The sequence below is a fragment of the Culex quinquefasciatus genome, chromosome 1 (genome assembly GCF_015732765.1).
Source record: "Culex quinquefasciatus strain JHB chromosome 1, VPISU_Cqui_1.0_pri_paternal, whole genome shotgun sequence".
NCBI lineage: Eukaryota > Metazoa > Arthropoda > Insecta > Diptera > Culicidae > Culex > Culex quinquefasciatus.
This window is the reverse complement of record NC_051861.1, coordinates 22459763-22471415: the sequence shown is the minus strand read 5'-3', so window position 1 is coordinate 22471415 and position 11653 is coordinate 22459763. Positions and strand designations below refer to the sequence as shown.

General features: G+C 40.6%; 1 protein-coding gene and 1 long non-coding RNA gene across 2 annotated transcripts; one reads left to right on the top strand and one right to left on the bottom strand.

Moving 5' to 3' along the window:
• Nucleotides 1-1209: 1209 nt before the first annotated feature.
• Nucleotides 1210-4161, bottom strand: LOC6035550 (WD repeat-containing protein 36). Its single transcript, XM_001845656.2, has 2 exons — nt 2505-4161; nt 1210-2446 (listed from the first exon to the last, which is right to left on the bottom strand). Exons 1-2 carry the CDS (start codon nt 4039-4041, stop codon nt 1251-1253), a joined length of 2733 nt encoding a protein of 910 aa, XP_001845708.2. The 5' UTR covers nt 4042-4161; the 3' UTR covers nt 1210-1250.
• A 1128-nt stretch (nt 4162-5289) lies between these two features.
• LOC119765070 lies at nt 5290-6109 on the top strand. The gene is made up of 3 exons (XR_005276484.1): nt 5290-5617; nt 5687-5758; nt 5818-6109. It is a non-coding gene; the product is annotated as an uncharacterized LOC119765070 (long non-coding RNA).
• The last annotated feature ends 5544 nt before the right edge of the window (nt 6110-11653 follow it).

Genomic DNA, 11653 nt, shown 5'->3' with positions numbered 1-11653 from the left:
AATTTTGAGCTTGTCTCCCTTGTCTATAAGTTTCAAAAGCCCAAATTTGGCACAAGCAAATTGGGTCCTAAAATGAAGCTTAGATTGCTGATATTATTGTTTACAGCGATAAAGCTTATTTTTCTGAGTACAATGACTCTTTGTACGACCACAAAGAGTTTAAAATGATTTTTAAATCAATTTTGAAAAATTAACCTCGCGGTCCTTCTTGACAGAAAAGGTCCTACTTGACAGCTCGTTCCAAGAGGACCATACACTGAAAACCCAACCATGGTAGTTGCTACCATATTGTAGGGTTAAATTGAGAACACGCACCGACGTATTTTTGCTAAAAACATTCCGTGCTTGGATTGACTGACGATTTTCGGCAAGTAACCTCATTTTGGCGCCACCTACATTTGAACCACAGTCGCGCTGCAAAACCTCAATATTAATAATTTGTTGTGTATCCAGGTTTTTAAGCGAAGATGGCGTTTTAATGGTGAACGTCCGAAATGTCAAAATCACGCAGTGGTACCAATATTACAAAAGAAGTGTGCCATGGCATGACAGCCACATTTGTTTTCTTATGTTGGTGCTACTGCGTGATTTTGACATTTCGGATGTTCACCATTAGAACGCCATCTTCACGTAAAAACCTGGATACACAGATATATCTAAAGAAGCAGACCTCCGTTTACCTCTGGTGGCTAGCACTGCAAGTTTAGTACTTAAAAGCTCGCAGAATTGTTTAGGGAGCGTTCCTCCTAACAACATTTCCATACAAATTTTAAAAATTTTGTATGGAGCGTAACACGGCCTCCGACCCCCCTCCCCCCCTACTGCGTTACGTAATAAAAGAACGCTCCCTTATGGCGGCAAGACGGGCAAGACCTGCCAAAACTCAAAGCTTTTTGGCTGTAGGTGGGTGTCTGTCTATGCTAAATGCATGTGAATTCACCTGCTGCATATCGTTCGGGCGATTAACTCGTTTTTGACTCCTAACTTTATTACCGGCATCAAGGGTGACAGTTGGTCTGAGTGTGAAATTGGGTAATTTCAGCATTTTTTTATGACCCAATCTCACCCCCCAGATCCAATGTCACCCCTGATGACGGTACTTGGAAAAGGAAGAAAGAAAAACCATTGAAATCCTTAGTTTTGCTCTTGGCAGAAAGGGGATCGCGTTTCCCTTGATGTTTTCTTTTTCAAAAAACAAAACTTTTACAATTACAAGCGTTCACCGTAAACTTTTTATTTTTCCAACACTCCTACGCGCTAAAGTTCCTCAAACTGCTCACCACCCCCATCCCGTACAGCAGCCGTTCCTCCAGCAGCGCCCATCCCTTCGATTGCGCCAGCTCAACCTGCTCGAGCAGCGCGCTCAGCTCTTGGTGGTCCACGACGACGCGGCCGTGATTCTTCAAAAACACCCCCAGCCAGCTCTGACCCAGCTCGAAGGCCCGATTCCCTTCCAGCAGCGCCGCAATCATGCGCATGAAGGCCGCCATCACGGAAATGCTTCCGCTGTTACCGTCCAACGGACTTAGGTTCCTAATCTCGTAATCGACCATTGAGGGGCCGAGGTTGGAGAGGAATTCGATTGGTTTCTGGAACTCGGCGTCCCCGGTGGAAACGGCCTCTTTTAGGAGTTTTCCGAAGCTCGTCAGTTGTTCGACTTGGGTTGGTTGAAGGATTTTTGAACCGTCTTCGGTTACTCCGTTTTGGCCTTCGCTCAGGTCAAACTGGAAGTCCAGCCCGGAGACCGTTGGTAGGAAGAAGGGGGCTGATTTGGGCTTTTGCGGGGCCTGGCGCGGTCGGTTGCGCTTCTTGATAATGTCCAGATTGAGCAGATTTTGCCATCGGGAGGCGGCTGCGTTGGACATTGTCACCAGGTCTTGGGACAGCTGAGGGGGACTTTCGTAGTTGAGGTTGATTTCCTCGAAGGCTTCTTCCAGATCATCGAGCTCGACGTTGGTGGTTTCGTTTAGCAGGACGTTCGTGTTCTCGTCACAAATGGTCGCCGGCAGGTCCATGAGAGGTGCTTCGGCCTCCGGGTTGATGACGCGCAGTGAAATGTGCGAGAACAGTGTCTTGTTGGCCCACAGATAGATGCCCCGGTTGTCGACGTACGACGTGGCCAGAAAATCGCCGGTCGGAGACATCGAAAGCGAGGTGCAAACCTGCGGCATCCGGAAGTGGTCCACGAGATAGGCGGACGGTATGTCCCACACCTTGACCGTGCAGTCCTGACTGGCCGTCAGCAGCCAGCGACTGTCGGGCGAGAAGCAAAGATCCGTAATTGGACCGCGATGGCCGGTAAAGCGACGCACGATGGCACGGCTGTCCGAGTCCACGATCAAAACGGCAAAGTCCTCCAGCGCAACGGCAATCATGGCACTTTCGCGATGCGTTCCAAACTGGGCGATGGGATCGTCAAGTTTCAGAGTGAAGACGGGCTTGTTGACTGGAAAGAAAAGTGGTTCAATATGCAGAACATCAATACAAGCTGGAGACGCTCTTACCATTTTGCTTAAAGTGCCACCACTTCATGATTCCGTCTGCACCTCCCGACACCACAAACTGGTTCAGATTGTCAATCGAAATACCCCGAACGGCCATTCCGTCATGGGCCGGAGGTTTCCCGTAGCTCGCCCGATGAATTCCACTCTGGATGTTGAACCGCTCCAGGTGGCCACTGCTGTACCCGATGGTGACAAAGTTTCCGCAATGGCTCAAGCAAAGCGCAGTGGCACTCACGCCAAAATCGGACCGGTTCTTGTTCTGAAACACTTCCGGCACCAGCTTCAGCTCTCCCATGCGACACTTGTCGAACGACCACGTTGTCACCTGAACCAGTCCCTCGTGGGTGGCCGCAATACTGTCCCACTCCTTATCGCGCGTGACCTCCGACGTGAACAGCTCAATCGGAGGCATCCGGAAGGGATCTTCTCCCTTGCGATGCTTCTTCGACGCCTTCCGGTTGTAACTTGCTTTGCCAAGGCTCTTGTTCAGCGTTTCCGAAATAGTGCTGAAGATGCGCAGCGATGCGTCCTCTCCAGCGGACAGAATGTTCCGTCCTGAAGATCCGTGATAGCGGATGCACTTTGGAGGCGCTCCGTGACCTTCTCGGATCCGAAGCAAACGGGCACCCCCATCTGGAAGGTCAAATATCCACAGCTTCATCGAATTGTCCGGCGAGGTGGTCAACAGAAGCGGTTCATTCGCGAAGCACTTCAAACTTGTTACCGATTCGTCGTGGGCTGCCAACGTCGAGACGATGACCTGTTCCTCCAAATTCCAGAACGTGACCTGTCCGTTGGTACTCCCGCTTGCCATTATGGGATGACCATCCGTTCGGAAGGTAATACCCGTTACCGGGCCCCAATCCTGAGTCAACTCCATAACGGATTCCTCAAATTTCAAATTCAGCAAAATAATTCTTCCATTCTGCAGCCCAATTGCGGCCACATCCAGCGCCGGAGCCTGCTCCAACACAACAATCTTACTGTCGTAATCCTTAAAGCTGTGCACCAGCTTCCCGTTCTTGACATTCCACAGCTGCAGACCTCCCTGGGCACTTCCAAACAATATCTTGTTCTTATAAGAAGCCGGATGCATCAACGCAGAAATCTCAAACTGGTCATTGCAAAAAGGAACCTCCAAATAAACCTCCTCCAAGCTTACATTCCAAACCTTCACCAAACTAGCCTCGTCCACCGACAGCAGATGCTTCCCAAAGGGCAACAGCAGGTGCACCCGCGCCCCATGTCCCCGGTACGTCTTCCGCAACTGCGTACTCGAACGCCACCCGTAAATCACACTCCCACACCCAACATAAGTCAAGAAGCCATCCGCCGCCACACACGAAATCTCCTCCGGGTGCAACCCACCGACCCGGATCAACCGGAAGCTGTTGGCGCCGTAAACATGGAAAGACTTCCCCACGCAGGTCGTCACGACGTTTTCGTTGCGCTTTTCGATGAACCGCACCGTAGCCGGGACGTGGTTGCTCACGTAGCCGAGGGCACGGTTCTGCTGAAAGATTACACTGCCGCGCATGGTATTCGATGAATTTGTAGCCGGTTATTCACTGTTTTTTTTTTATTTTTCAGAATGTCATGCCGTGGAAACGACGACGACGGTACCGTGTGCGGATTTGAAATTATTTTGAAAGCACCACAACAGAAAACAAACACACGTGCGCCCGGATTGCAGCAGTTGTCAAAAAAAAGTATTCGTGTAACCTCGGCTGAACAACAGTTATCGCACGTTGATTTCTTTTACCCAGATTTGGGTAAACAGTGGTCGAACAAAAATTGAGTTTTTTTTTTCTCATATAGGTGTTTTCGTCAAAGTAAAAAGTATCGTTTTTTCAAGTTTACCCGTCGCCACCCTTTAAAAGGGTAACGAAATTGTACTGATTTTGACATACCCTTTTGAACAGGTGACGGTGGGTTAAAGGGCGGATTTAAAGTATCCTTTTTGCAATTCCGTCGTAAAACTACTTACTTTTCCTGTCATTCTTGAACGACGAAATAGCCTACTTTTCTGTACCAAAAATAACAGAATCGAATAGCAACACTGTTCAAAATAAATGCTGAAAAGTTCTACTTTTCAGCACTCAAACGGGTGCTGAAAAGTTGAACTTTTCAGCACTTGTTTTGAAAAGTAACACTTTTCAACATTTTTTTATTTAAACGATTTATTGACAAAATACATGAAAATTTGACATAAAACTTCACTCAGTGTGTGTTTTTTGGAATTGCAAAAAATGTTGTATGGAACTCGTTGCAAAACTTGATTTTTTCAGCACTCTTCGTATTTATCCAACTCGGTGAACCTCGTTGGATAAATGTACGACCCGTGCTGTGTAACGTTGTTCGGTAATTTTAATTTTGTTGTAAATAAAAATGGAAAAGAATCTTCAGGACAAAACCCTATTACTTATCCCCTTCGAATGTGTTCGTCATACACATACAACAATCTCGAAAGACCAGGTTCGTTTCCAATTCAAATTTTGTATTTAAAGATTCAACCCTACATATTTAGTTTACTATAATATACACTCAACCCCCGGTGGTTGGTCACTTTTTCGTTTGACACTTTTTTAGTTTGTACCCCGTTGGTTGGTCAAAGTCAAACTAAAAAGTGACGAACTGTCACTTTTTACACGGCGCTCACGCACACTATCAAAACAAACGTTTGGTAGTGTGTGTGAACTCCGTGTAAAAGGGGTGTCAAACTAAAAAGTGACCCCGTTCGTTTGACAACAGTTGGTGTCAAACCATCGGGGTTTGAGTGTACTTAGCTATAATTTGTCGCGCTTGAGATACGTAGATGCCGGGTTGCCAGTTATTAATATCTGTAGGAAATCATTTTAGGATTGGATAAAAGATGGCGGTAATGATTTATAAACTTTAAGGTCTTTAAGTTGGTATGGTAAAATGTCAGATATGATGATAAGGTAAATTTGGAGCTTTTGAGGTTTCGAGGTGACGAAATTCCGTCGACTCGGCCATTTCGCAAACGATTCGGCTGGTATCCAGAAGTGTAGTGGCTCGCGTGTGAACTTTTTTCCTTTAGTTCTTTGGACAAGTTCCTTTTCATTTAACTTTTTCCTTCAAACCTATTTAAGGTAAAAAGATATATAAAGAGAACGAAACGTAGTGAATTTATTAACCCTTTTGGCATTTTTTGTGTATAGCTCTACGGTTTGCGAACCGTTCTTTTTCATCGAGTCACCTTTCTGCGTGACCTTTCTTTACATACCAAGAAGGTAAGGTTTTTTTGAATTAATTAACTATAGTGAAACTAATTTACGTTCGCGTTGGGCAGCGCTCGTTCAACGGGCGCTTGGTATAGGCTGGTTTTTTCTCATACCCGTTTCTGCGGAAACGATCCCGACGGTGGAACTCTCCACGTGGTTTTGCGAAACCTAACCTCCAATTCGGAACCGATCCTGCAACCGGGCACCCCTCGTGTCCCCTGCTCCGCTCGTGCGTGCTGCTAAGGCCCGCCTTTCGAGGCAGTCAAACGGAGGTCGAGGTAATTCGCTAAAGTTATCGTTTGCGAGATACCCATCGGTCGCCAATTGCCGATTGGAAGTTAGGATCCCAACCCGCTACAATCCCCCGTGGATCCGCCGAGAGCGTACGCCGACAAATGCGTACAATAAAGTGTCTGGATTCGTTTGAGTTTTAACTTAAAGCCTCCAATGGTGGGGTGTTCGTTTGCTCTTACTTGACGACGACACTGTCCGGACCTGCGCCGACCTCGTGTCGAACGCGCCGCGCGGCACTCCGTGCCGAACGCGCCGAGCTTAGCTCGTGTAAAGCTCTCGAGTAACAACCCGAAGAAATCGGAAGTCTTCCGTCCAGCCGAGCCTCCCTCCGCAACTTTAAGTACGGCCATACGCGCACGAGCACACCGGCTGTCGCCCAAGTTCAGCCCTGGAGTCCCGCTCCACCTTAACAAACTCATCGCGCCGAGGATAAACATCGCGGCGAATCGAAGAACCCCTCGCCGAAGCTGCCAGCATTACCAGGACGCAGCCATCGCCGCCGCCGTCATCGCTGCTGTGGTTGCCGCGGTCACCACCACCAACGTACGCAACGCATCATAAACCCTGCGCAGGTATGCTAGTATTAGTCATGGCCATGTACAATACGAGTTTTCCCCCTATAGAGCTATCTAAGCCCGATCTCACGCACACTAGCACACCATTTGTTTTGCTGGCTGGTACAAAATTTAACCTCACTTTTTTTCGTGTACGTACACGCAATACATGCGCACGTAGATAACTCTATGCCACCCCGCTTAACCGAACGAGACTTTTCTTTACACGCAAAGCCGACATTAGTCTTTTAAGACTTAAAATTAGGCTTTATCGAACCTAACCGTGTTAAGTCTTTTTAAGCCTAATGATGGGTTAGTCTTTAAAAGACTAGTTTCGTTTTAGTACGAAAAAGCCTAAATTTTAGGCTTTATGTTATCGTCAAAAAGCCTAAATTTTAGTCTTTTTCGAGAATGCGAGGGGATCAGAGCGGACATAATCCAAGATGGCGGAACTTGATTAAGACTTATTTTTAGGCTTAAAAAGACTTATTTATAGGTTTAAAAGACTAATTTTTAGGCCTTTGCAGGACATGGGAGCGGTCAAAGCAGACAAAATCCAAGATGGCGGAAATTGATTAAGACTTATTTTATGCCTGAAAAGCCTCGGGGATGAAAATGGCGGGAATAAACGGTAGAAAATAAAATATTGTTACATATTATCTAAATTTTTATAAAAAAAAATTTATTCGGAGATTTGGTAATTTCGGAATACGACCTATTCACGGATGAGTACAGCTTTAACCTAAAAATAAAAAAATAATATTTTGAAGATGAGTTGTGAGAGTTTGATAGTTTATTTTTTTTAATTGTGTTTTTTCATTTAAAAGTTTAGCTCACAACTGGATTGGCGTAGTTTGACAAGTTCAATTTTTCGAAAATCTGACTTTAAGAATTTAAGAATTCAAGGATTTAAGAATTCAAGAATTTAAGAATTTAAGAACTTAAGAATTTAAGAATTTAAGAATTTAAGAATTTAGTAATTTAAGAATTTAAGAATTTAAGAATTTAGTAATTTAAGAATTTAAGAATTTAAGAATTTAAGAATTTAAGAATTTAAGAATTTAAGAATTTAAGGATTTAAGAATTTGATAATTTAAGAATTTAAGAATTTAAGAATTTAAGAATTTAAGAATTTAAGAATTTAAGAATTTAAGAATTTAAGAATTTAAGTATTTAAGAATTTAAGAATTTAAGAATTTAAGAATTTAAGAATTTAAAAATTTAAGAATTTAAGAATTTAAGAATTTAAGATTTTTTAAGCTTTTTGTATTTATGTATTTTTTGCATTTTTGCATTTTTGTATTTTTGTATTTTTGTATGTTTGCATTTTTGTTTTTTTGTATTTTTGTATTTTTGTATTTTTGTATTTTTGTATTTTTGTATTTTTGTATTTTTGTATTTTTGTATTTTTGTATTTTTGTATTTTTGTATTTTTGTATTTTTGTATTTTTGTATTTTTGTATTTTTGTATTTTTGTATTTTTGTATTTTTGTATTTTTGTATTTTTGTATTTTTGTATTTTTGTATTTTTGTATTGTTGTATTTTTGTATTTTTGTATTTTTGTATTTTTGTATTTTTGTATTTTTGTATTTTTGTATTTTTGTATTTTTGTATTTTTGTATTTTTGTTTTTTGTATTTTATTTTGTATTTTTGTATTTTTGTGTTTTTTTTTGTATTTTTGTATTTTTGAATTTTTTGAATTTTAGAATTTTAGAATTTTAGAATTTTAGAATTTTCTAATTTTATAATTTTATAATTTTATAATTTTAGAATTTTAGAATTTTAGAATTTTAGAATTTAAAAATTTTAGAATTTTAGAATTTTAGAATTTTAGAATTTAAGAATTTTAGAATTTTAGAATTTTAATATTTTTGAAATTTAATATTTTTGATTGATTTTTTAAATTATTACATTTTTGAACACACACACACACACACACACACACACACACACACACACACACACACACACACACACACACACACACTCATTCACAAACACAACCACCACCACCACCACCATCACCACCATCAGTTGTCCACTCCCGCCTCGTTGTCCTTTTTCGCTTCCACTTTGGAATTCAATCCCCGGCGGATTGATTCCGAGATTTTCTGTCCTCTGTTGTCGCACTCAAAACTTCCTCCAGCACTCAGAAACACAACGCCGTCCACAAAAAAAAGTTCCTTCCCTCCTCCATCCGCAAATAACACGGCTCAATTCACGCCTTCCCGTCCTCCTCCACCGTACCGAGGACCGGAATTTGGGAACCCGGTAAACAGCAGACATTATCGTTCGGCCGCTTACTCACTCCCGCCGAACCTTCCGGCAGGAAAAACACAAAAACTTACCTGCAAACTGGCCAAAATCCTTCCCCGACCGACGAACAGCAACCACCACCGGCAACTTTCAACTTTTTCTGATTTGACATGTCAAATCGTGAACCAAAGTTTATAGTACAGAAAAGCCTTAAATTTAGTCTTTTTCTAAGTTTTGCACTAAGTTCTAAAAAAAGCCTAAAATTTAGGCCCAAAAAAAGACTAATTTTTAGGCCTTTTTCTGACAATACTGACCGAACTTCAAAAAAGGCTAAAAATAAGTCTTTAAAGACTAATGCCGGTTTTCCGTGTAGCATAATGTAAATACACTGTGAAATGAATTCACCCATTCCTCTTTGGTATTAAAGATAAATTAAATTTCCCATTGAAATGCCTTGAATAAATCACCGTTTTTCCTTACGTTTTTCCTAGTTCTCTTTTTATTACCTTATTTACCTTTTCCGTTAATTTCCGTTCCAAAAAAGCCAACTGTTCGAAAGCCACTTTATTCGAAAAGTTTAGTTATTTAGATACATTTACCAAACCAACTTTCTGACACGTTAAAGCCATTTGTATTAAGCACCAAGTTTCGACTCCGACCATCGACCCTGAGAGCAAAGTCGGGCAAAATCACAACACGACGGGTGGTCTCTTGTTAACAGCAAAAGTGGCGCATAAGCCACTGCGTTTAATCAAACAAAACTTTCATCGTACGTTTAGGTCGGTTACAGCTGAAAAAATCCTCTTTTTGCAACTTGTTGCATAAACTACTATTTGAGTGCACGTACCGGTTACATAAATATTTGAATCAACAAAACGTTTTGTTGATTTGAAAATCATTATTTTTGTTGAATCAACGCTAAACGTCAAAGCAGCTTTTTCGAAACAACAAAAGATTTTTGTGGAATTGAGAAAATCAAGGGTTGTTTCAACGCAAAATCGGCGTTCATTATATTCAACAAAAATTTTGTTGATTCAAACCTCGTACAGGCTGATTCTACAAAACATTTTTCTGCGTGTATAAACGCGTAAACGATTCGAATTGAATTCCGATTCAGATCGAGTTTCAGAATTCCGATTGAGTTGACTAGGTTATGTGAATATTGTTTATGTTGATTATGTTATTATGTTATTTTTGTTTTTATTTTTCTCTTCTTTTTTACTGTATCTTCGAGTTACGACTTTTTTTTAGAAACTCGACGCCAACATTTCAAAAAGCATCATGTACAAACCATGCTTATTGAGAAAAACGCATTCGAAAGTTAAGCATCATTTTTCAATTCCCATTTTAGTATAAAAGCAATGATAACAAACGATGGAAAACGTTGCTTTTATTGATACGTGATCATCCATATTCAATAAAACATTATTATTATTTTCTTAATTATATTTAACAAAAACAAACATAACTTCTTTTGAACTCACCAACGTCTAAATCACGTTTACGTTTGTATTCTTCTTCTGTTTTTTTGCAAGAAAATTCGTGTTCGAAGACAAATATCAAGCAATCTGTGATTCAGATAGCTTGACAATTCAAATTTTCTTGATGATGTTTTTCAACTCAGTGCTCAAGCACGCGGATGACTTTTTCTTTGGTTGAAATGTTGTTTAGTTTTTCCTCGCAGATTTTTTTGAATTTGGCTGTTAAAATTTGCGGTTAGACGTGGGTGGAGAATCCTTAGTTTATGTTCCATCATTTTACGGTGGATCCGTTCATAAGGAGCTGCCGGATACAAATCACTAGAAATTGTTGGCAAATCAAAGATGACTCGAGGTAAATGATAAGATACGATCACGACGAGTCAAAAAATGTTCACTTCTTCAACTTTTAATGTGTTTTTTATATGAATAATTTCAAATTTTCATTTGGATTTGAAAAATGCAATATGATTTAAATGCGTTTTCTTACTTCAATCTAAAAAAATCCTAAAAAGCCTGCAAGTCATTAAATGGGAGGGGAGATTTTTTCTTAGATCTGCTCCTGTCGTTGTCCCGTTACGCAAAGAAAGTAAATAAATCTTTCCCAGTTCCCCAAAGAGGAGCACACTTGAAGAGCATCGGGGCCGGCATTTACAAAGCGAATTCAGCGGCAATTTTTACTCAACTATTGTTGTTAGTGCGAAAGTTAACATTCCATAGGTCGCACGACCTAAGGTGTCAGAATCGAAAGAAATGGCTGGCAAAAATTCAAATTTGTAGCAATTCGTTCACTTCAAAGAGCAAAAGTTTGTTTTTCAATTTGTGGAAACGCGTTGAAATGAAAAAGTGCGAAAAAATCAAATAGGCTAAACCGCGGCCATTTTTTTTTTGCTTTTTAAATCCAGTTCTACGATGTTGTTCGGTCACGCCACATTTTAATTTCACGGGAAGCACGGATTTAATATTGTTCAATCTAGATGACACTTTTATGCAACGCGCAAAAAAAATAACAATAAAATGAGCAAAAGAATCGTCAGTTCATGAAATGTATTGTTTTTTAAAAATAAAAGGCTGATAAGTCAACATTCGGTGTACGATACAAATAAATGCCTTTCAATTGAAAATATTTTAATCAGTCTATTAATGCAATCTACAATTATTTGTGAAATTGATTTGAAATTGTTTTATTTTTTTTCAATTCAAATTACAATACTTCTCATTTTCTCCTCATAAGAAAGGGATGGTTTAGGTTGAAAGAAGCGGCCATGTTGAAAGTGGTTTAGTTTGACAATAGGTTTTTTTCTCTTTGTTTATCCCATC

Bases quoted from the DNA above. Each gene is read 5' to 3' on its own strand.
- LOC6035550 (XM_001845656.2), bottom strand. From the start codon at position 4,041: ATGCGCGGCAGTGTAATCTTTCAGCAGAACCGTGCCCTCGGCTACGTG. The intron at 2,447-2,504 runs GTAAGAGCGTCT...TTTTCTTTCCAG, and splicing joins GTGGCACTTTAAGCAAAATG to TCAACAAGCCCGTCTTCACT.